General features: G+C 40.1%; 1 protein-coding gene across 4 annotated transcripts; it reads right to left on the reverse strand.

Moving 5' to 3' along the window:
- Positions 1 to 2,287: 2,287 nt before the first annotated feature.
- On the reverse strand, positions 2,288 to 26,094 carry ldhd (lactate dehydrogenase D). 4 transcript variants are annotated; one of them, XM_029523593.1, is made up of 11 exons: positions 25,993 to 26,093; positions 15,497 to 15,606; positions 15,272 to 15,413; positions 14,958 to 15,099; positions 10,800 to 10,959; positions 10,476 to 10,675; positions 9,492 to 9,620; positions 8,787 to 8,914; positions 8,323 to 8,413; positions 4,223 to 4,334; positions 2,288 to 3,299 (listed from the first exon to the last, which is right to left on the reverse strand). In XM_029523593.1, the coding sequence occupies exons 1-11, from the start codon at positions 26,074 to 26,076 to the stop codon at positions 3,131 to 3,133; spliced, it is 1,467 nt and encodes a 488-aa protein (XP_029379453.1). In that variant the 5' UTR covers positions 26,077 to 26,093; the 3' UTR covers positions 2,288 to 3,130. The 4 variants fall into 4 exon arrangements, 3 of the variants coding, with proteins under 3 accessions (XP_029379453.1, XP_029379455.1, XP_029379454.1); XR_003841828.1 differs by lacking the exon at positions 2,288 to 3,299 and adding an exon at positions 7,649 to 7,779; XM_029523594.1 differs by lacking the exon at positions 25,993 to 26,093 and adding an exon at positions 17,221 to 18,127 and having other exon boundaries at positions 2,289 to 3,299; positions 15,272 to 15,606.
- Between the last annotated feature and the right edge of the window lie 52 nt (positions 26,095 to 26,146).

Below are 26,146 nucleotides of genomic sequence, written 5' to 3' on the forward strand. Positions count from 1 at the left end.
CTTTCTGACATTTGGCACACGTTTCCACTGACTATTCGGATGCAACTGATTATCATTAACTTCATATCTAATCTAGGAGACCTAATACAAAACATTATTTTACATGATTTTATTATCTAACATTGTCCTAATTGTTTTTATGTTTGTTTTTTTCATATAATAGTGAAGAAGAACTGAGAACAGAGACCAACAACCACTCACATTCATAGGTGATCAAGCAAGGGAATAACATTTTTGAAGAAAGATTGAAAGAAGGGCAGCGCAGTGGAATAGTGGTTAGTGCTTTTGCCCCACAACAAAAAGGTTGTGGATTCGGTTCCTGGCCTGGGGCCTTTCTGTATGGAGATTGAAGGTCCCCCCCCTTTGCCTGCATGGGCTTCTTCCCGGTCCTCCGGTTTCCACAGTCCAAAGTCATTGTCCGTAGGTCTGAGCGTGAGTATGAGTGGTTGTTGGTCTGTGTGTTGGCCCTGTGATGGACTGGCGACCTGTCCAGGGTGTGGCCCGCCCTCATCCAGTGTGAGCTGGGATTGGCTCCAGCAGTAGAAGATGATTCAGCGATTGAGGATTAAAATGAAAGTAATTGACTAGATGGACTTGTATAACCATGTTTTCACCACATGAGAACTAGCTTGACTGCCAGCTTGGGACTTGTAATTTCAGCCCACAGAACAGTGATTCTGATAATAATTGTTTTTAATTCTGAGACATTTGATTTCAGGACAATATAAAAAAAAAATATTTTAACTATCTCAGGTAGCTTCAAATGTGGCTCCTTTTTTTTGTTAGCAAGAAGACAATCAATGTGTTCCAATTTTCCCATGTTAGAACTGTCTCTAGGCTATCCTAGGAATATTTCAAGGTACATTCATACGCATTTGTTCTTCTCTCTGGGCTAAAGAAGAATAGATAAAAGGACAAAAGAACAGATACTACATTAAAGTGCCAAGTCATTTTGGCACTTCATTTTGAGCATGTTCATCACCCAATGTGTGGGAGTTTAAGTCACTTTATCTAAAAGTGCCCAAAAGGCTCTGGCTTCAAAAGGAACTGGACACTTTTTCACATTTTTCAATGGTAATTCATCCACAATTGAGCCCACAACAAAGCAGAGCAGCAACATCGGGTTCTTAATTCAGCCTGAAGAAAACCAATAAGTCAGCCTTCAGTCAAGGTTGATAAATCGTTGGTAAGCTTAACACTGCTTTATTTGTTCAGTTGGTCTAAAGAGCATTTCCAGTGCAAAAACACTGTGCTATAACAGCTTCTATAAACTTAATTAAGCATATACACACTTATTAATGGATCATGATTCACTTTAATGAAGATACTGGCTAACTCTTAAAGGTGTTGGAAAAAAAAGCTAAATTTTTATTTGTTTTTATATTTAAGAAAGGCAAAAATACCACATTTATTAGTTTGTTCTGGTATTTTCTTTTGTTTAGGTTTGGCCTCAAGTCATAATTGTATTGACATGACATCAATTAAGGTTCAGAAACTCACCGTAAATGTTTCTTTTTATGTGTAATTAAGTCAACTCATTGACACTGACTGGGAAGTTGAACTGAGTCAATCAAACCACATTGAAGAGTTTGAGGAAAATGTTGAAGGATTGAGCTAAAACCAACAGATGAAAATTATTTGAAATTCTATTCTTACTTCAGGTTGTCTGCGAACAGCTCAAAGCCCCTTTCAAGTGATGAATAAAGAGATGTCAGCTCATTTAAAATGAAATAAACCAGTTACTAACTGTGCCTGGGAAAGAAATGGACTCTTTATCGTACCACATCAGCCATGCATAGATAGTTTATTTCATTCTTAATGTTCAGGTAAGGGCTATGGGCTGAGACGACAGTATTTATGGGTCCAGTGAGGCAGAAATTAGTTAAAAGTGTTTTATTTTGCCTTCTAATGTACTTCACACACACTAAATAAATAAATGAATAAATAAATGCCCCACCAGCAGCTCTATATTTTAACTTCTTTGTAGTGGTGAAAATCCACATAATGTAGTGCCATTGCCCTCTAATGCCAAGATAGTCTCTCATATTAATCAAGTGTCACAATACACCGCTGTGTCACCTTCAACTGTCTGGGCTGTGGCGGAATAGATGCCAAGAACACTATTAGAGCTGTTCAAGATGCTGTGTAAGTTCTCTATGAAGATGACCTAAAAAAAGAGAAAAGAAACAAAGTTCACTTACAAACATTTATTAAATAAAAATATAACATTTATTGGGATTGCACTGATGCCAGAGTAACTAAAAATTACTGCATGCTTTACACTTTCATTAAATATTAAATATTAATAATTGTGGATAGCAGGGGATTAACTTGCTCAGGATCTACCCACACAATCGGTCAGTAGATGAAAAATTGTCTTTAAATGGATGAAATTGAATCATTAACCAAACTGCTGTGAGAACAGCTCGTTAGTCACAGTTACCTTTTAATCATGAGAAGAAACAACTAGTCTGGAATACAAGCAGCATACCTGATTTACACCACGTGGCAGATTAAATGCAGGGGTCTGTTGTGGTTCAAAGGGTGTTACTCTGTTCAATTCAAATGGGAAATAAGGCATATTTTAGATCTCCGATTGCTACATGTGTCACAGTGACTTTCAGTATGAAGGTAAGAAATTGCTGTTATTGTTGGTGAAAAATAAACAAAACAAAACAAATCTCAGAGCCAAATATCATTTTAAGTGTTATACTTTTAATGCATTGCTTCATAATCCCATGTGGTGATGCCAAGATCTACTTCAAATTCCAAATAAACCTATTTTTTCATTTTCTTTATTCGATAATATGAATAATTTTACATCATCTTATTGAGCAACACTCGACCTGACAGCAGAAATACCATCGTTATTAAAATCAACACAGGTTCAAGTACAATCTCACATCCCCCTCATTAAATAACAGTGTCTTCCCACTGATATCCCATTGCTTTACACTTTTGACTGATCCTTCTATGCTGAGTTATATCTAGATGTCCTGTTGTAACAGGAGCATTTAAATGTGGCTGAAAAAAATTCTATGTCATTGTGAAAGCCTCTGATGAAGTAGTGAGCAGATCAAAATCACATTTTGCAAGTTTAATGACTAAAATACTGCTTATAGCTACAGTTTTATTGTAGAATTTTCCCAGGATTCATCAGGTTATTTGGGTCAAGGGCATTCTTAATGTCCCACATGACCTGGACAGCCTTGGGTCCCAGCTCGTCATGCAGCAGAACTTTCTTCCCTAAGCCCACTCCATGTTCCCCAGTACAGGTGCCGTCCATGGCCAGAGCTCGTCTGCAGGGAAAAAAAAAAAAAGTTTTTCCTTAAGGCACAGTGCACAAGTTGTGCACTCATTGATCCAACCGCCACTGATTTTTCTTAAAAATGCAGAGTTTGTATATTATCCCTCTGGTAGTTTCCTCCCACACATGCAGGTTAGATTAATTGATGACATTAAGTTGACTTGAGTGTTTGTTTCTGTATGTCTGTGGCTAATATGAACTATAACAATGTGTATTTGACCTTAACTGCAAAATCATGCAAAATGCAACCAATTTAACTTTTAATAACAATGTTTAGTTCAACAAAACGTAAATATAGAGAACAGGTCTTTTACAGGGATGAAGCAACTGAGAAATTGGAAAACTTCCAATTTTACTGGAGTAGTGGAAGTAAATGAAGCCAGGTAATGCAAACAGAATGAGCAAATAAACTTATATATTATCCTGAATACCATTCTCCAATCAAAGATGAACCGAGCAAAAGCTCTTAACACTGCTGAAAACATGTCTGGAAGGAAGTTTGAAAGTTGCTTAAAGGATGATTGTTAATGTTTGTTTGCAGCAGGGGGTTTTTATTTACATGTAATATAATGCAATATATAGAATTTGTATGCAACTCTATCCAGCCCTAATCTAACACCCAAAAATAATAATCAAAATATTAGCAAGGCAGTAATTTCAAACATTTCAAGTTCCAATATTAGAAGTTAGGGCTATCTATTTGATCTCAGAACTGAACATTCACTACAAAAATTTGAGTTTTTGTGCTGATCCTGTTATTGTCAGCTGTGATTTTATGGTAAGTCAATGTGTCATATATCGATGACAATACTCAGTACAAAGCATGACTTTGTCTTTCGTCTGCAGTGAGAAAAGTGTTTTGTTGTGTGTATTTGTCCAAAAGTAAGGGACATTGGAGGAGAAGGAGAGGTTTACCTGCCCAGTCTCTCAGTGAACAGGTGGACCCGGTGGAGCTCCTCTGGGTCCTTGGGGTCCACCACGATCAGACAATGAAAGTTGCCGTCACCTACATGACCGGCTATGGGCCCTGAAGGGAGATAGTGCTCTCATTCATTTGCTTAATTTTACATTGAAACATACAGGATTGTAATAAGGATATAATAGTTAATGAGATTTTCCTGTTAATAAATATAATAAATAACAAATAGAATCCACTCTCTTAGGAACAAATGGAAATACTACAATTTCTGCAATGCAAGATTTCCTGTAAAGCTACAGCTTTACTTTTAGTGGTGCAGCTTCACTGTTCTGCACTGTTCTTTCATTCCTTCAAAGTAAACACAAGAAACTTGTGCTTGTGTGACTATGTTGACTTTGTCTAAAATGGATTAGCTTTAACTTGTTATTGCTTGATATGATCTTGTCTCTTCCGTTTTATTCCTTTAATTTCTTGACCCAGTTCATGTCCATAAGTTGTCTTCTAACAAAGAATCATCCATTAATACAATTAGTCTAAGAACATAGACACAGCTGAAGTGGTTAGAGTTGATTCTTTACCCTCTATTCTTTTTGCATATATGCTAGCATGACAAGTTATCGAAATGTGTATATATGTATGTGGCCCAGAGAAATTATATTTCACAGCCATAAAAATTGATTGAAAAATAAAATGACTTAGCAAAGCTGCAGCCCATAAGGATTGTTTTTCCTTTAAATTTTTTAATAAAATACAGTTTAAGAAAAATCTAATATTTGAAAATGTAATATTCTGTAAAATATTGCATTTATACTGTTATGGATGCAAATACATTCTTTACAACCACATAGGTAGGTTCCACATAGGTACGAGAACTGTGGCCTTGAGAACTAAACACAATGCAAATGACGAAAACACATTCAAATAAAGTCTAATTAAAACTAACCCTAACATGTACATAATAGTTTTTGTTTTTTTTAGGAGTTATGTTTCACTATGCTCCAATAGCCTTGTAAAAGCTCAAGTTATATTCCATTCAATGTGTTATTATGGGAGGTGCTAGCTTCAATGTTGCCAGTCAAGATCATCTTGTGTCCACCAACTTGTGGGGTAACATTACTGTTTCCACCAAAGACCATGTGAGCCAAGCAGGGCGGAGGTGTCCAACAGACTGCTGCAATAAAACACCCCTGAACAGGGTCCAAGATTGAGAACACATGGTGTGTACATGCAAACCTACTAAAGCAATAGCTTCCACCAGCCTTTGGAAAAAGGCGTCGCTTTTTGACAGGCTCGTTGAAGTGCATACATAATGCTTACCAATTTAACCAAAGCTGTCTTGTGAGTCAAATCCAGTGCCTCCATTGGCTGAAATGGAGGACAACAGCCAAATTGCACGGGTGCGCAGTCTGTAGTCAGTGAAAAGCCTAGAAGCCCCCTTAATAAAACAACACACCAGCAGGCGCTGCTGATTTTTTCTTCAAAAGAAAATGGGCATATGGCTTATTCAACCATACACCTTTGTCACCTCCCAAATTTGTCCAGGGGTATGGAGGGAGGGTAACAAAAGATAAGAAATCGAGATTTAAGAGAAATACCAAACACCACAATAGAAAAGCGGTGGAGCTGAGTGCAGCTGTTCAAGTTTTACTATGAAAACAGGAACCAAATAAACCAAAACTCACTGGTCTCACCAGGATTCTCTATAAGTAGGAAAAGCTGAAAACACTGATCCATGTACAACCTAAAAACGACCGGGACAACAACAAATGCAGGTAACTATGAAAGCCACCTTTCCACAGAAGCACCAACACACACCCACCTAGGGGAAACACACACTGACACACAGTGGCACACTGGCTGCTCTTCCCTCTTTATACTCCCCACGCTACTTCACCTGTATACAGGGTGGAGCCATCCACCTTGGGAGACAGAGGGAGAGAGAGAGCACAGCAGCCACACACAAACACACACTGGCACAGCCATAATTGTAGAAAATGCTTTCCATGGTCCTGCAAGAATGACAAAGCTACCGTCACTGGACACTGATAGGGATGTGTCCGCCTGTATGGTACGATTCCTCAAACCAACTCCACTTACAGTTGTATGACTTTCCAGTTAGGACACGCTGGTGTTTTGGAGATTGGCAATTACGCTCCATGGAAGCTCTGCAGCAGGCAAAATTAAGCCACTCATGGCCTGGCCCCACAGCATGTGACAGGCTTATCCTTGCACAATCTTTGGCGATCAGGCATTACCACCTGTTCTTTAACCTCCCACTCTCAAGGGCAATTTGCCACAACTGAGTCAGGCCAAATTTTACCCCAGCCAGTTGTGTGCATTTCCCTGCTTGCAGATAGGGGGCAGCGCTGAGTAATGTTTTGGCACATTTAAAATTGTTGCACCTAAAGCAGCCTAGGTGAAAGTTTCCCACATTAAAAGTTTCACAAGAACCACAACTGTACGAGGGAAAACAGCTGGAGTGCTTACTCTTCTCTCCTTTTGGCCTCACATAATCCCTGCATTGGCCAATGCAGAGAGGCACATACCCTGTGGGATGACTGGGACAGGAATGATACTATCTTTTTTCGCTGTCTGACTCCGTTTGTTATGTGGTGAGGAATGTTAGGGTGTTAAGTGCTCTGGCCTGAAACCGATCAGACTTGGAAGGCAGTGTTGTTCGGTCAGGTTCTTAGCTGGGGGGTAATTTCTTTTCCTCACAAGTGGGCTTAGCGGTCTCCATTTTGACAGCAGTCTAGGAAATGTCGAGCTTCTCCACCACACTGCACAAGGAGCCCAGCAGTAGCTCAGCCTGGAAGCCCTAGCTGAAGCCCACATTGGTACTCCTTTAACCATGACTTACTCCTCATCTGTGGGCTCAACAGCATGTTAGCGAGATGTCATGTACCAATGTCCCGGTGCCATAAGTATCCCGAACCTGTAGACCTGATGTGTCTATGTGCTCAAAAGTTTATTTCAATAGTGACAGAGACAAACCCTGGAGTCTAGTATGATAGGTTTTTGTTTCCATTCCTTGTGGGGAGACTGGTGTGGAAGGAGCTATGCTTATGAATTGCAATTGCTGCAATGCTAACTGTCAGCTCTGCAGGCTACCTCAAGGAGAGGTAGCGTGATGCGTGTCTGTATGTGAATTGCCTCGATGCAACTTTGTTATGATTTGGCGCTATACATATAAATCTGATTTGATTTGATTTGATTTGGATGCAGTAGCAAAGACAAAAATAGCTACATTTGATCTGGTATAATTGGACAGCAGAAAAGCCAAAAGTAAGCAAGCGCCTGGTGAGAGACACTGAGTAAGACTTGTCTGTGAAAGTTAAGATAGGTAACCTTGATGCAAAATGAAGACATTTTTGAATAATGAAGTGCCATCTGCACACAATATTTATGGTCGGTCGCACTACCTGGTGCAGACAGGACGTTCACCAGCCGTTCACTGAAGCTTACTCTGATGGTGAGATGTCGTAAAATCCAGAAATTAAGGTGTTTGTCTGCATTTTCCAAAGATGCAGTGTGTTGAGCCCTCAGGGCCAGCCTGTAAAACAGGGCTTTTATACAATTACTCAATCTGTGGAAAAGCTGGAAATTGCCAATGGACTTATGAGTAGTATCTACTTTAGTTGTTTTTGTTTTGTTGTTGGACACACCTTCTCATTCAAATGAATAGGAAAGTGTGTCCAAACTTTTGGCCTGTACTGTACATGTACCAATACATACACAGAAATGAAAAGGTACTTGAGGAGAGGGTTCAAAAAATGAATATATAATTAATCCAGAAATATGTACACAGTGTTTATCAAAACCTATCAAAACTGGCAGCATTCATCTCGCATTGTGCTTGATTTGATTTTGAACCTCTAGGAATATGTTTGAATTACTGTGATCAGTCTGCAATCACAGCACTAGATCATGTTCTTTTATTTTCCTGCACTTTATGTAAATGTTTTGACTGTAAGAATCAAGACACATTCATGGGTTGGCTACAATGTAGGTGCTGACATTGGACTTATAATGAATCACACTGATCCTTATTAACATCAATAACACCGCCCACTTCAGTAAAACACAAAGTACTCACCTGTAAGTCTGTTTTCAATCAGGTCCTTTTTTGTCTCAACGATGATATCAGGCAGTCGAGATAGAGGGACACACACATCTGTAGCATAGGCCTGCACACATCACGCACATAGTGTTGACAGATTTGGAGTTGGATCAAGTGTGTGTCATTTACAGCAACTTGGATTGAAACAGTCAATAAAGTGAGCGATACAAGTGCCTCACACTAATGCCTGTCATAGTACGAGGCTCAAATCCTTGGTCTTTTGGTCAGACGAGTAATTAACTATCCCTTGTTCATTAGCAGCCCAGTACCTTAGGCTATAGTGACAATGGACAAAGTGGAAAATTATACTGTGGTAGGTATTTAATATAAGATGCTTCCAGCTGTACCATGTAGATTGTAATGTGAGGGGAGGGACAGCAATTACCCTAATACATAATGAGCGAGGGAGAAGTGGCAAATCTCGTTTTTTTTTTTTTTACCTTGCAACCAGGTCTTAGAGCCAAAGCAGCGTACCAGGCATCATGACGTGCTTTCCACAGCTGGTTCCTTGTTTCTGCATCTTGAGCCCACTGAAAATCTGACCCTCTGTTACTTTTGGTGATGTCCTCTGCAGAGACATGCACAGACCAAAGATGTTTTGAATGATTTTTTCCTGGTGCCCTTTCATGATTTCATTGTTAAACATGTCTTCATTGACTAAAGAATAGATGTTGGTCAGCGGGTGACCATTGAGGATTTTTCATGAGATAGTGACATAATAGTAATAGTAAATAATGTCAGGAGTGAAGTTGATTTTATAGATTTTATATATTATTCAGATTTTATATACAGTTTTTATATACAGTTAGAACCTTAGCATGGTCATCATGGATGTATTGAGGAAAGCAGAAGACCATGCTCACAGATGGCATCTTGTTTATTCCTATTAAGGTTGCTCACTTGCATGCATACATCACAGCCATGAAACCAACTTCCAGTAACCATTTTTGGATCAATCTACACTTAATCAACTGGGATCATAAAATGAATAACAATCTCTGGCAAAGATTTCTAAAATGTGTTTTGTCAAAATTAATTACTGATATAATATTGAGGTTGCTGTATTTTGTTTTTCATCTAATGACATGTGCGTCCATGGTCAGAAATGTGTGGCAAATGTGTTTGTAATTAATATATTCACACACCCGTTGTGTTGACTTGTTCCTTGAGGCTTTGCTCGGAACCATGGAACTCCAGGAACAGTGTCGGGCTCACAGGATAGGACAGACAGCTGAACCTGTTGCACGCATCAATCATGACGTCATCCAGAAACTCTGGAGAAAACAAAGTCACCAAAAGGACCAACATTAGTGTGATGCTTCTAAATAGGTTATTCTTCTGCCATTTTTTGGTTGATGGCTATAAACATATTTTTCCAACTGATTAAAAACTAATATTATATATATTAATATACATTTCTCTCTGCTAGATATTATTATCCATCTGCTGCAGGAAAGTAAGTTGGCGTCTGGAGAGTCACTATGAGCCAAGATTCTCAATGTGAGCATGATCTGCATCACTGACTGGTCATCTGAGCATGGTAGCCTTTCTGTCTGTAGAACTGCTGCTACCCACCTCCACTAGAAGAGATTTGGTCTAAGATTATTGGGATCTATTTTCTGGGGGGCTGTGAGCTGTTTTCCTAAATATACCCCCAGTTGCCAGCCCTCCCTCCCTGGAGCTTCCATGCACCATAGCTGTTCAAATCGTGCATTCCTAAACAAACTAATTCCCATGATGTTTCCTTTTTTCAGTCAATTAATTTTCTTTGATTGCTGATAGATTTTACCTCCAGGTAAATCACCCTGGGCTTGTTTAAAACCCTGACAGTACATGCTGAAGTGATGCTCCACTTGAACCTGGAGGTAAAGATGTGTTTCCATGCTCCACACTTCCCTTCAATTAAATTTGCTTTTCTTTCTGTTTTTCACTTTCTAACATCATTTTTTAGCCCTGTTTTGTGCATCTCACTACACATTGCTGCTTCTGCCTCTCCTCTACAACATACATACAGATTTATCAGATATCTTTTATAGGGGGGCAGCAGATTAACAAATGCTCTCAGATATGATATATTGACTGTCAAGTGTCGTCATGGATTATATGCATGGTATGCATCATCTTCTTACCAATGCGAGCGATCGCTACTCCAGCTTGGAGTATTTGCACGGTGCTGTCCACAGCATCCTGGACGGAGGGGAAAGAGCAAACGGCTGACACCATGGCCTCTGGGATTCCGTAGAGTCTCAATGTAGCCTTGGTGATAATTCCCAAGTGCCCCTCCGACCCCACAAACAGGTTTGTCAGATTGTAACCTGCTGAAGTCTTCCTGATCATTGATAATAACGGAGACCACAAAGGACGACACGAATAAGACGCTTTAAGCTGGTGCATATTTGTACTTGTTATGAAAACATGTAGTAAAGGTGACAAAGGTACTGTACCGAAGTTACCTGGGCCGTCTTCCTTTCCCAGCTGTGTGCATGATGGTCCCATTAGCCAGAACCACTTCAAGGTTTATGACATTTTCTCTCATAGTTCCGTAACGCACTGCATTGGTACCAGACGCATTGGTGGCAGCCATACCACACAGAGATGCATCAGCTCCAGGATCTAAAATGTAAACAGCAGATCACTTGTTTCCTCAGTTATATGATAAACTTCAATAACATTTGTATAATAATATTTAATAACATTAAGAACCATTGGGAATCGAAATGTCATCCTGTAACACTGACATTAGCAAAGCATTTTCTAAACAGTAATTAAGCTGATAACTACTAAACTTTAAATTCTAATTGCGGTAGGGGGGTCGGGGTTCCTCTGGAAGTAGGAATTCAGTGTTGCTCAATATGCATTCTGCTAACACGTGTTAACACTGACAGTCCCTTTACATATGTATATGTATACGTATACATATATATGCACAACATATATATACATACAACAACTCAAACTAGCTGGCAACAAACTGGCATTACTGGACAGCTCTGCAAGATGACAAAATTTTGTTGCATCATAACAGATTCATCCTGTAAAATACTTTTTATGTGATTGACCAACAGTGAAATTGACAAGTGAAAGATATCCACAAGGAATTATGATGCCTTTAAACATGACTGAGCAGGCTTAGATGAAAAACTGCAGTTCACAGCTGGACATCAGTGGATTAACAAGCTGGCTGCAACTATATGTCAAACTGATAATCAAACTGAGATGAAACTCCTTTCACTCTCAGCCTTACATTTCTTATCAGCTGATTTCTTGTGTCGGTTTTTTTTTTTTTTTTTTTACAAAAATGGAACATCAATGCTATAATTTTAAATTTAGATCCCAGCTTTCCATATCATTGGGTTGACAGGTAAGTATGCAACAGACACCAACTCTTATAGCTGTTTCCAAGTCAGCAATTCTGGTCTAGCAGAAATAGTTTGGTACCAGAAATCATCATCATAATTTTATCCTCAAATCTGTGATAACATGGTTACCTTAAATTAATGCCTCTGTCTAATTGTCTGAAAGTTCAGTTTAAAGCCATCCAAGTTCATTTATCCTATTATTTCTGATTGTGTGACCATTATTGAGTTTTTAACAGGTGTCTGTGGTAGGAGGATGTCATAACATGTAGAGCAAGACAAGGTGCTGTCTTTATGGACAAACTTTTCTTATAGCATGCAGTTTTTTTCTCCACTGCATAGAAAAAAGTATACCATCGCATTCATTCAAATATAAGTTAAAAGAAATCTTAAAATCAAGAAGAAAATAGGAAGCAGGAGATTCTTTAAACATCACTGTGTTTGGCAGAGTCTGTTCTCTCAGAAAATATTAAGCTTTGGGTGACAGCAGTTATGATTATTTACTGGTAAGCCTGAGTTCAGAGACACCATTCAACTGAATGTCTGGAAACTAAGCAATTTAAGTCAACATGCAACCCACAAGTCCAGTGGGACTACAGATAAGCATTAGACTTTGAACTTCTCTCTGTGGTGTTTATCAAAAACTTGGCTGACATTTGTATCAAAGTCCTCCTGCAGACAGTTCCCTCAGCACATACAAGACATGGATGTACACACATTTCAACAGCTGCACTAGACACATGTTCTTGTGCAGTTTTAGTGAGGGAAGCCTGGAAGTTGATTGATTCACCACAGACATATCAGATATGAAGGGAAATGGGACACAAATTGCATCAAGTGGAGGTCTATGCTCTGGTTTGTGTCCATTTATGGATCCTTGACATGTCACCCCCTGCTCAGTTAAAATACAGAAACAGAAACAGTTGTCCACTCTGAGTGTTTTTTCTTTCAAAATCAAACCTATTAGGAAACAATAATGAGTCCATTACTGTATTGCACACCAGATCAAAGCAAACGAAACACACTAAAACAAGCCACACAAAATATGAGTTTGATGGTTTATTGGAACTATGTTTGGCAATTACTTTAGTTTTTGAGGCTGTCTGCTTAGTTGTCCCACAGTCTGGTTAGTTGTTAGTCATAAAAAGCAGCCCACATCCATGCCACTGAACATATCATGTACTCGACTACCAGTCCACATGAGAAAAGAGCTTAGAAATATGTTCTTCCTACAGCAGCCTCAGTGTACCATCATCTGCCTGCTTCTGGAAGCCCACTGGCATCAAGTCACTCCTTGCATTATGCCATTTTCATATTTCAGCCCCCTTCAAACCTAGAACTAACTCTTCCTTGCCTTTCTTAACCTCATCTATCATCTCGCTTTATAATCTCCATAGAGTTTGTGCTTTCTGCGTCAGCTGAGAAAAGTTCTGCCTGCCTCGGGAGCTGCCTGTCATCTTCTACACTGCCGTCATACAGTCTGTTCTCTGCGCTTCCGTCACTGTCTGGTTTGGATCAGCCACCAAGCAGCACAGGAACAGACTGAAACAGACTATAATGTCTGCAGAGAAGATCACTGGGGCCGACCTGCCCTCCATCCTGGGCCTTTACAAGGTGGTAACATCGCTGCAGACCCCTCAAACCCTGGACACGAACTGTTCAGACTGCTTCCTGGTAGGTGCTTACATAGCTCTGTTCAGCAAAACCACCAGACAGTTTCTTCCCCCAGGCTGTCCCCCAGAAAGCCAACTGAGAACCTTGTGAAGTGCTTCATGAATTTATTTAATCTGCCAAACTCACCCATCAAAGTCAGTGGGCGGGGCTAACGCAAATCTAGTCTAATTGATTACTTTGGACTGAGGCCTGAAGTCTTTCAAAACATTGAAGTTACACAGGATGTGCTTCAACGTTCTCTGGAGTTGGTGAAAGACATTTTAGGAAGCGGGACCTGCTGACCCAGAGCAGAGGAATTTACTGAAGTTGTTGCCGCTATTTCTGCACTTTCTGACCAAGATAATGACTGCAAATTTAGAAGAAGTACTCTACTGCTTCAGACACAACAACACACACAAGGACCGGGACATTTTGCGTTTAACATACCGACTGCAGCTCTGGAGCACTGACTTCTTTCTGTTAAACCAGAAACCAGCTATTCAGAGTTTCAACAAAGGCTATCAGGAGGTGCATGCAATAAAGCGGTCTGAGGTATTTACACTAAATTCATGAGCTTACAGTTTATAGATTGCCGGACTCGTTAATAATTAATTAAATAGTGAAATAATTATATATGTTTTTATATCAAAAACTGTTCAAGTCAATTGAGGAATCTGACTCAGCTGAACATTTTATAGCCATGACTATTTTGCTCTACGTTTTGTTTTTCTGTATCAAATTGCTTTAAAGGGCTTTAAATCAGGACCTTAGCTTCAAGCCTGGAAATGCACTTTCATATTCATCCACAAAGAAGAAGTGACTGAGTCCAACAAAAACCTGAAGGAAGAACCGACTGAGTTTCAATCCATCATCTGAATAGAATGGAATACTTAAGCAAATTAATTCTCGAGCCTCAGGATAGCTGCTCACAAGCTGTTTCCAATGAGTGGTCACTGGACCTACCCAGCATCCAAGCCTCATTGATATACAGACAAGCATAGTTGCAGAGAACATAGCAGCTTGCAGCAGTGAGCCTGCTATTACGACTGAGACAATGTGTCGTGCATCAAAGCTTCATTTAGTAATTTGCATTCGCATTATACAATATACACTATACAATGCTTGCATTTCACATAGTTATGTGTTAGTTATGTGATAGTTATCGATGCACAATGTTTCCTAATTCAGTGTTGCAATGGTGGTGAGATGGCGCAAAGTCAAGAAATGACACAAAAGACAGAAAATGTCAAAGGTGCAGGATCATTTCAAATTCAATGAAACATAATTTAAACATCTTAATTATATTTTCTTTCCGACCAAGAGAATGCAAGAGAATTTCTTTGATTACTGCAGTAATCAATTAAATAATTGATAAAATTCTTATTATAAAATAATCGGTAGCTGCAGCACTACCTACTATGTAATATTTTTCATTGTAAAATACATATAAAATGGAAGGAGTGGTATTCCACTACAGAACATGATGACAATAAAAATGACTTTTAACAGCAAGTATTGAGAAAGATTTATTTTATGTCAATAAAAACAATGATCAATTTTCCCACTGAGCTAAAGAAAAATCTGGGGGACAGGAAGACTGACCTACTGGAAACCACAGGCCTGTGTCTCGCAGGTAGGCATTCAAGGCCTTCCGAGTCACACCAGGTTCCACTGTCACGTCAAAGTCCTCCTGGTGGAGATCGAGGACCTGGTCCATGTTCCTCAGACTGAAGCACACACCGCCCTAAGAGCAGAGGGAAGAACCATGAAGACACAGGGTGACTGAAATGTATTTTATACTGTGGACATTGTCAATTGCAAATCCTAATTTTCTACTTGTATTGACTTCTCTGACTATTTTAATGCCTTTAGTTCAAAGTACGTTCAAACATATGCACAAGCCTGCTTTTTCTCACCTTCACTGCACAGACCCCTCCTTCTAGGCCAGTACCAGTTCCAAAAGGGATGATGGGAAGGTGATGTTGGTGGCAAACCTTGGCCAGGGCACTAACCTCCTCCACACAACGTGGAAATACCACCACATCTGGAGGACAACACCTGGACAGCAGCAATACAATGCTCTCCCGCACCATTGTTGTATATTTGTCATCTGTCTGTGTCATGTAATGAAATAGACTAACCGATGCACAGACTCATCTTTTCCGTGTTGCTCTCTGACAGCTTCACCCAATGAGATGCCATCCTCGCCACATATAGACCTGAATGTAGAGAGCACACTGTCCACAGCACTCTTTTGGAACACACACACACAGTGAAGGACAGTGAGTCATCACAAGCAAGTGGGTGATCATAATAAAATATAAAATTCTGCACTTGACGTGAATACTGGCCCTGAAATGTTCTGTTCTCCAATTTAGAGAGAACAACATGTGAACCTCAGTTCAACATGTATCCAATATGATGGACATCAGTGGTAAATGTAAAAGGAAACTGGACAACTATCTTTCTCCAGGCATAATAGATATCATATAAACATCAACCATGATGTTAAAACACAGACCATGATGCTACTGAGCAAAAATTATATAAATGAACTGTTGAAAAATATTCTGAATCTTAGCTGTGTGGACAATGTATTAATTATTTTAGTGTAACAATTGTATTATAACCATATATATATATGTGTGTGTGTGCGCGCACGCGTGGGTTTTTTATTTTTTTTAAACTAAAATCATCAGTGTTGTTGTTCAATGGCTTCAATTCCAGTCACGAGGGACTGCTGTTGATTTTGTAAACCACCAGATGTTGCTGTACTTTCCTAATTTGAAGCCCCAAATGCTCAACAGTTGAAAGACAGAAAGCCCTCTAGACTTCAACAGTTCCATACAGTGAACAAAAAAAGCAGGGCTAACCATCTCTCTATTACAGCAGGGGTGTTGACTCAATCACACTCAATCACTTTAGGTCATGAAAGAGGATGAACATTTGTTAAACAGACTAAAACTAATCATGTTTTACATTTTTATAAATATTAATTGAAAGAGAGAATACAATTTTTTTGTCTGAATAGTTTAACACCACAGGCTGTGTAAACTTTTTACAAGACTGATGCACTTAAAATGTTGCAGCTAAATAATTGATTATTTCAGTGTGTGTGTGACCATCACCAGCCCTCTCGGGAAGCTAGTCTGTGGATCTTTATTGAGTGAATGACCTCTGTGGCAGGGACGGCAGTGGTACACCTCAGTGAATGCAGGGGGGAACAAAGGACGGAAAAGGTGCAGAAGGATGGACAGGGGAAGGGAGGCAGGTGGAGGGAAGGATCCGGTGCTTTTCCTGCCACCTCACTCAGGATTAACAGAGTCCAGAGGGTTTCTGTGTAGAACACTGGAGAAATGGGAGTCTGGTAGGGCTGCATGATTATGACCAAAATGATACTCACGATTATTTTCATCACTATCGAGATCACAATTAATTAATCACAATTATTTGTTTAGTTTTAACCAAAACAAATGTTATTGTCACATACAGTATGCTTGTTATAACTGCTTTCACATCCATATGGTGCTACATTACTGCTAATGTACAAATATGGGCATCAAAATAAAATGGGTCTTCTTATTAATCAAAATTCAGCGCTTCTCCTTAAGGATTAATAAAAACATAGAAAACTGCACTTGTTCTTGTTTTGTGTCACTTTTTTGTTATTACTGCAATACCGAATATCGCCACTTTCCTGCACTGTGGACAATCGCATGGTCTCTTCCAAATATCAGTAACAAGTTGGTGATGGTTGTGCTGTCGTCTTACAACCCATGCATGGTTAGTGAATGTAGCGCCGTGGAGGCCTGGCTTTGTAGGGTCGATATTGAATATTGCAGAAAAACTGCTGTGTGGAAATTACCGCTTCTGTCTGCTGACTCTTGGAGCTAAATTGCTAACCGGCGTCCCTGCTAATCCAGCTCGCCTCTCCTCCTTCGCCCTCTGCTACGTTAGACATTTGCTAGACAGAGATCTTCTTTGTTAAGATAGTTTATCGCCGTCTGCTACGTTAGACATTTGTTAGACAGAGATTTTCTTTGTTAAGATAGTTTATCGCCCTCTGGCCGGTGACTGCCATCTCCTGTGGAGCTCCCCCATGTTCGCTGTGGCTCCGGCTCTGTCTGGAAACGAAGCTTCGCGGGGGTGCAGGGAACAGCTCTGATTGGCTCATTGAGGCACGTGATCAGACAGCGCTTTCCGGAGCGCCCGTATTACGGTGTTCATTTTAGGACATCCTCAGACGTCAGGCGAAAAGTCGTCAAGTCTGACAAAAAATGCATCACATTTCAGGAAAATCCATTCAGTTTCCTCTGTCCACGTTAGTATTGCTGTATGCACGTGGGAGACCTGCTCTGCCACGTGTAACAGGTAACGTGTACATTTGAATGCTTTCAAACGCTAACCAGTTAAAGTTTTGTGTTTTTAAATGCATCATACAATCAGAGGGTTGACTTCGTGGCTCAGTCGTAGTTAAAACTGAAGATTGAGCCAGTTCCATGTATTGTTCCTGTAGGAATACGGTGAATTTTATTTAAGTATGCTTCGATTAACTTTCTAAATCAGCACTGATTGTCAGCGATGTTGTTGTTTTGGAGGGTAGAAATTTGATTCGTGTTGACATTTAAAAACATGACATTGGTGTACACTTATGTAATGTTGATGGTCTAGTGTATAACAATGAGGTATGCTCATATGATGGGTATCTCAAGTCTGATGGAGGGTAAATTTAAACATATCTATAAGTCTTCCAGCCTAAAGTATGATCCAGAGGCATCCTGTTTTTGGAGCTTTGGGGCAGCTAGTGGTTAAAAGATAAAAAACAATAATTCACCTATTTGTTTGTTTTTTTTTTCCACATGTATTCCCAGGCAATGGACCAAGTGAAAGAATATGATCGTCTCAAGGGACAGCTTGAAAGTGGTAAGTTGTAGAGGTCTTCATTTTCAATTAGATATGGCTTGGGGAATAAGGAAATATATGGAACAGCATTATGTAAAAAGATACAAAAAAGAAAAGGTACGTACAAGGAAAGAAGACATACTTGGATTACAGGTACATTTAGAAAAAATTGTGATTATTTAGCAGGATTACAATTTGAAAACAAAGTATGATTTCCTTTCATTGTATCGCGCATAACTTTTAGCCAAACCAACTTGGATAACACTGCCTTAGACATATTTTTCCAGGCTTAATAATGTTAGCATAATTATGAAATCGAAATGCTGCCCCCCTGCTCACATACGTGTATTTGGCAGCCCGCAATACGGGCCGCTGTTTGGCCAGTACGATGTAAACATGACATCATTGTCGAACCCGTCAAAATTTAGAAAATGATTTAATTCAAACAAAATAGAATTTTTCATGGAAATGTTACACTCTTATTCAGCACCCCTCTAAAAGCACTGTGGATGTATTTTTTTAAAAATTATAGCTATTCTACATAATCAAACTTTAAGCTGATTTAAAGCAAAAATTGGGGGAAGCTTGGCACTTTTATGAAAGTGCATGATTCTTCACCCTTGGTAATAGAACACTGTTTAAATATTCCTTACACGGTTTTACTGTTGTTGCTATCAACATGAATATCTTTGTTTCTGTAATTGTCAGCTCCACTTGCGAGCAAAGAGGGCAGTCTTCACAGACTGGCGTCTGGCAAACATCGGAGACAGTCCAGCTTCGTCAAGGAAGCAGACTGCAAGCACAATAGGAGGAACTTACCTGTACATGGCACCTGAGTGCATCCTGCACTTTGAGGAAGCCTCCTATTGGATGTTGTCCATTTCCTGAAGTCGGGACTGGCGCTTGATTTAGAGGGCCGGTATAGATACAAATGGTGAATGCTGTTTTTTGTTTTTTGTTTACAAATGTATGCATATCTTTTAATTTTGATTTCATGTAACTTTAAATGTGTTAAATGTTGTGTTTTAGTGCTTGATTGCAGTATACATTAAGTCAATCATTTTATTTAACAATGAATAGTTCAGAAAATAATATATTCACTGTCTTTTAGGACTGGCCAATATTACTTAACAACAATGTCACGATTAATTGAAGCTTTTACCTTGATTATGATTAATGATTCTTTTTTTATGCTCAACTATTAAAGCTGGCATGGTTATGTGATTTTAAAATAATTTAAGGATACACACGGATTAACAATTTATGGATATTTATTGAACATTTCCAACAATGAAATCAAAAACTTGACATGAAAACGCCTTGTGAGGTAATTTTTAAAAAGCAAATTACAAAAAAGTACAAAGCAACAACTTGAAAGGAATAATTGAAATAATTGACATGAGTAAGATTAGAGGATTAGAGGATCTAAATGTCGGTTTCGGTATAGTCTCTAGCCCTACTGTCTTTTCCGAAGCATTGCTTCGTACATTGCATTTGCTTCAGAAAATGTTGTAGGTGTTGGCACATCATGCATTTGAATCCACTGCATCAGCTCCTCCACCAAGTTGATGTAGGCAGCCATCAACTGTTTGTGGAAACCTGTCATTTCCAAGAATGGCCCCACATAACAGTTGTTTCTCCTTGTTCAGGAGACCAGTGTCTCAGCTCACTCTCTAAGTCAACATGCAACATATTGTATACAATCTTCTCAGAGATATAGAGTGTTTGAATTGAGAAAAGAAAAATACTGTATATAGATTGCACGGATGATTTGGTTTCAGCTGGCAACATGTTATTTAATCCTCCCTGATGAGATTCTTATTTCAAACTGTTCTGCATGTTTGGGAAAGCCAAATGTTAAGCAGTGTATATAACAGTCGCCGTACAATCATGAATGCAATATGACTACTGCCAGATGATAACGCACTGTAGCCTATTTGTATAGCTACTGTGATAGTTAGCCAAGATCGTGCTTCCTGTTGAATCCCGTCTCTAATGGCAATGTTTGATTTAAAGTACTTTTAAGACTTTTAAGCTTCACAGACTTCTGCCAATGGCCTCTGCTGACTTCTCCGCCTCAACCCAAGTAGACTTAGCAGTCTTCTGAGGTGCCTTTCACTATCCAAACAAAATATTTCATAAGCGCAAATATTCCTGTGTAACGGCAGAAAAATACTTTAGGATCTGAGGAAACAACACCCACACACAAACACACACACACGTTATTTTGCATCCAAATGAAGAGAGTGTGGAGCAGATTTCCCTCTGCTTGAAGCCATTGCCTAAGAGTAACTTTATCAGTTCATCTATACAACTTAAGGAAAACACAAGATGACTGATCCACAAACCTCCTTGGCACTGACGCTCAATACCCCGATGTATATTCCCAGAGTGTGAATAGGCCACTAATTGAAAACCATCTTCCTTAATTTACAGTTTCAGAGAAATGTAGCTTGATGATGGCATATATTCAGCCCTGGATGAAAACTGATACACAGCATTAACATAGTTAAAAGATCTGGGCTATACAGTAGTTGTCTTTGAACAACTCTATTTGGTCATAAGAAATGCAATTTTTTTGTTGGGTAAGGATACTTCTTTCATCCAGATTTAGTGGCATCTTGACAATACCTCTGAAAAACAAAATAAACTTAATACATAATATTACAAACCATTCTGGGGTCTTGATAAAAACACAAAGACTAAATGTGACTGTATTAGAGTGGATGACAGGTATGCACTCTTGACAACAAACAATATTTTAATATTGTTTAGGTAAATTCCAACTTGCATGACAACAACATACTGGTGCAGAGGTTTTAGAGCTCCGATGGCACAATAACAAGTCAACTGCCCCTGGGAAATGCTTTGTGGGTAATAGGTCTCACAATTCTGTCGGTACATTTACAAATATCTGTTAGCCTACTTATTTGTTGTTGTACCCTGGGCTTAAAGGCAAACCCTCAGCAATGTTCAACATATATGCATATAAATGTGGACCAGATTTCTGAAATGAAAATTGGGGACATTTTCAGCATGGTAGTCAAAAGCCACCTCTGTTAGCTGCATGAGCTGTTTATTCATATGTCTCCAGCGTTTAACATTAGAGCTGTGAAAAATAAAAATAACAAAACAGAGCCTTACCTTTTTTAACTCATGCATTATTTAGCTGATTTTATGATGATTTTATGACTATATCTTGGGAATATTTGCACTTTTTAAATGCAAAAGCTCTTTCAAGGCTATCTATCAAAACTCCGTGCATCCAGATGTTTTTTTTTTTTCATGCACCTTTATTTGACAGTTAAAAGAAAGGGAAATAGGGAGAAAGAGGAGAGGAGACTTGCAGCAAAAGACCTCCAATCTGGATTTGAACCAGGATCTACCACATGAGAGGCCTCCATGCTAACAACTCAGATATCTGAAGACACAAAGTAAACAATTCTGCTACGCATTCTGTTTCTGGATATCGCTACGTGGTTACCATAAAATCTGGAGATTTTTTTCTCTCCCATTCAAATTGGGGACATTTTTGGAGACAGATTTAACCAGGGACAGGGCACCCTAATCAGGGATGTCAGGTCACCAGTTTATACAGCAATACTAATGTGGAGAGAGGAAACTGAATGAACCATGAAGCCAGCCCTTTACTACCAGGCTGGAACTTAAAATGGTTAGCACTAGTCATGTGCACACATTACTATCAAACTGCTTATTAAAGTAAGAAAAAGTTCAAATTTACACAGTACCTGTTGATTGTCCTCGAAGTTCTTCCTAACACGCTTGATCATTTGCGAGCCCCACAAGCCCCCTCTGTTGGGCAATTTCTGCCTGTTTTTTTCCTGACGATGTTTTGTCTGAGGCCGTTTTTTGGCTGGAGCCAATTCCAGCTCACATTGGGTGATTGCGGGGTCACAAGTCTATCACAGGGTCACAGAAACGAACAACCACTCAGACCTACGGACAATTTAGAGTCACCAGTCAACCTAAGCACACGTGTCTTTAGACGGTGGGAGGAAACCCAATGCAGGCACGGGGAGAACATGCAAACTCTGTGGTTGAGTGGCGCATTGGGCCACCTGGACAAAGCTGGGGGCCCTACGACAGACAGTTTGGTTGGGTGCCCAGGCTCTTCTGGGGCCCCATGGCTAGGCTTTGTCTCCTAACGCTGTGTGGTGATGGGTCCATGGCGGCTCCCTGGCGGCCACTGTGACCCAACTTTGGGCCTTGGTGATGGTCTCACCCTGGAGTGGTGGGTGAGAGGAGGATGAGAACCAACCTTTCATCCATGTTGCTGAACAACTCTCACCCCCTGCGGGGCACACTGACCACAGTGGGGAGCTCCTCCAGTCTGAGGCAGCTCCACCCAAAGTGGTCTTTCCTGATTCAGACTACATAACAACATGCTACTGGAAACGTATTACGACTCAAGTAAGAATTTAGCTGGTTGGACAGCTGCAGCTCCTCCGCTATGGTGAAGATAACACAACTGTTATGAATAGGAAAGACAAGGAATGAGTGTCCTTTGTCGTTCATAGAAACTAACCCACGTCATTAGGTTATATTTTCAGCTCAGGTGTTGCATGCTGTGCGTCATGAAGTGTTGGCTGTTCACTGGACAGTAACCCGAGAAAACTCAGACATTTCCTGGTGCTCACATGATGAGTGCTTGGTACAGAAAAACTATTCCAAAGCTCATGTCCCAGTTTCATTCACTGATTTCTTAAAGACCCCCTAACCCAAAAATGTAGTTTTTCAAATTATTAACATGTCTATGTAGTGTTTGTGTTCTGCTACAAGACATTTCAGCTGCGAAGTCTCTAGTGCACGCTGTAACTGAGCATTTTAGATTTGAAAATGCAGTTTCAAAACCAGATCTGAAAAAGTTGGATTCAGTTTTTCAGCTCCTCAGTTGGATTTCATACATCACAAATCCTAGCAACCAATCCCGTGGATTTTCTTTCCCAGTTCACTTACATAATATATGCAAAGAATGGAATGCGGGAGCAACCTAAAACAGACAGCGATGGCGAACGCTTGCTCTGTGTCTGGATGTGGAGAGGCTAATTGTGATACCAGCCTTTTTTTTGTGAACCTTTTTTTTTTTTTTTAATTTATAGTCCCTCTCCCCATCTCGCCACGATAACCTAATTCATTATTCCTCTATTCACTTTTTAGAGAAACACAAGAAACTTGTGCGACAAAAAAATGGACCAGACTCAGTGAACACCCTCCTACCAACAAATTTTCACACTGCTCTATGCTACCTAGAGATGATATCCAACTAGGCCAGTGAGCGGTGGTAGCTATCATGTCTTCGGGGTCATCAGGTGGGAACCTCCTTTCACCGGTGTTTCGTCTAGTTAGGCCCACAACACCTCCAGAAGGCTAGACAGTGAACACTGGCGTCCCAGCGTCACCCCCCTAATGCCAGCCATCACCGCTCCTCACACAAAGACAACTATCTCAAACAGCACTGCTATCACCTACTCTGACCTCTCACCAACTGCACCAGTGAAAGCGGGGTGGGGATACAGACCCTGGTTCGGGTAGGGGGGAGAAATAGAAGAGGTGGAGATAAAAGTAGGGATGGGATACAGACCCTGGTTCGGGTAGGGGGGAGAAATAGAAGAGGTGGAGATAAAAGTAGGGATGGGATACAGACCCTGGTTCGGGTAGGGGGCATGAAAGTATAGAGGGCGCAGGAGGTGGAGGCAATACAAGCTGCATTAATAGATTCAGCAACTAAACTCACCTAAATGGTCTTATACTCAAACAACACTCCAACACAGGCCAGCTCACCTGTACTAACTGCATGATGTCAAAGAGGCACAAACACAAATCTCAAACACCACTGTCAACTACTCTAACCTCTCACCAATTGCACCAGTGAAAGCGGGGTGGGGATACAGACCCTGGTTTGGGTAGGGGGGAGAAATAGAAGAGAGAGAAAAGTAGGGATGGGATTCAGACCCTGGTTCGGGTAGGGGGCATGAGAGTATAGAGTGTGCAGGAAGTGGAGGCACTACAAGCTACGCTAGCACACCAGCAGATTCAGCAACCAAACTCACCTGAACAATTAACAATTAACATTATGTGCTATTAGCAATTTACTTTGTAATATAAAATTCATCAGTTCTTAGTTAAACATGCACCAAGAGAGAAGAAAATAAATACATAAGTGAGTCAGTAAATAAATAATTAAATACACCAGGAATATATGTAAGCGTTCCGGCGGGTGTAGAGCTGCACTGCTGCTACCTGCCATCCACCTGCCATCCACCGGCACCAAGTAACTTGGCTGGATGGATCAAATGTGATTTCACTCCTTTCTCGCGGAGCTCCTTTCGCAGTTGAACATATTGGCTTCTCTCTTTTTGCACTTTAAAGGAATCGTCTTGGTCAAAGTTTGTTTTTGTTTCCGTCTGTCACCATATTTTATTTTTCTCTTAGGATGCAGCGTGGAGCACTTTTTGGTGAATTTCCCAAGTTAGTAAACGAACAACAATTGAACATGGTGTTGCTCTACTCCGTGTAGATTTCTTCTGAGGTGATCGATGTGCAGCCACAATAACAATTTCCTCTTCTGGTATCTCTAATTTCTCTGACAGAAATCACTTTATAAAGCTCGCCATATTGTGCCCTTCCACTGATAAATCCTGACATTGTTTTGCCTTGATTTGATTTCCAAATATTCCAGTTTATCAGATTTTATTTGGGGTTGCTGCAACAGGTGAATCAGTGCTTCGGCATTAGTTGATTCCTTATCTTCCAACTCATTAATTTGTTGTTGTGTGGCCGAAACTTTCTCTTTTGTGCCCGTTATTTTTCCATGCATCCTCTCACTTCCGATCGCAGTTTAGAAATATTTTGTTTCGTCGTGCCGTTGTTGAAACTCCGCTCTAAATTTCCTTGATTTGCTTGATCAGAGAGATCTGCTTTAACGCTCAACATGAGACTATCAAGGCCTTTTCCCTCCTCACCATGTGCCATTGTGTTTGGCGTTTGTTTCTTTTTAATTTCCAATTCTTGTGTGTTTTTAGGTGTTATTTTATAAGCAACTCACAGCGTCCTTCCGCGCCATCTTGACCCTGATACCAGCCTTCATCTTTTACCAAAGGATCGTACCACACGGGAGAAATGGTTGCAATTTATTTGGAACGATAATGTCCCCGAAAACATTCCAGCTAAAACGCTGGTCTGCAGCAAGCATTTTGAGGACAGCTGCTTCTTGAACCTGGAGCCACGAAGCTCCGCATGATGCATGAAAAGCATGATGCTTTTCCAGCCTTTTTTCTGGGGTTGGACAGCGCACCACTATTACCGAGTAACGGCGGTGGGCGGGCGCAAGGCTGACGCATTTGCATACTCATGAATATTCATAAAACCAGGATTTTCTTTTTTTTTTATTTATTTTTTATTTCAATGAGGGAGAAATGGTGGACGTGTATTAGCCTCTTTGAGAGCATAGTCTGGTCCAGAGCTCTGCAAACGATCTATTTTTTATAGTATATTTTACAGTTTGTGTTAAAAAAAAAAATACATATATGAAATTGATTTGGACGTCTCCTGTATCCTTCATCGAACAAATGCACGAGTTCACTTTGGGAACTCAACATTAACCAGCCGACACATGCAAATCTTCAATCTGCGACATTTTCATATGACGTTGGCTCAACACGTGACGTTTCATAACAAGATTGAATAGGCTAATAGTAATAATAAATACACTTACTCTGGCTGAATGACTGCTGCTACGCTGTAGGAGACGGTGGGAGTGCACGGCCGACCGGCCTCTCAGCAAAAGATTCATAATCATAGCCAAGTCCAAACACGCTGAAACCAGAAAGAAGGGCTGTACCGGACCAAAATACTTCCGCTGAGCTATT

Source organism: Echeneis naucrates, chromosome 16 (genome assembly GCF_900963305.1).
Source record: "Echeneis naucrates chromosome 16, fEcheNa1.1, whole genome shotgun sequence".
Taxonomy (NCBI): Eukaryota; Metazoa; Chordata; class Actinopteri; order Carangiformes; family Echeneidae; genus Echeneis; species Echeneis naucrates.

Coding starts and splice junctions, on each gene's coding strand:
- ldhd (XM_029523593.1), bottom strand. CDS start 26,076: ATGATTATGAATCTTTTGCTGAGAGGCCGGTCGGCCGTGCACTCCCAC. Junction 10,960..14,957: donor AGGCCTGTGGTTTCCAGTAG/GTCAGTCTTCCT, acceptor TTTACATTTTAG/ATCCTGGAGCTGATGCATCT. Junction 10,676..10,799: donor GGGAAAGGAAGACGGCCCAG/GTAACTTCGGTA, acceptor ATCAATGATCAG/GAAGACTTCAGCAGGTTACA.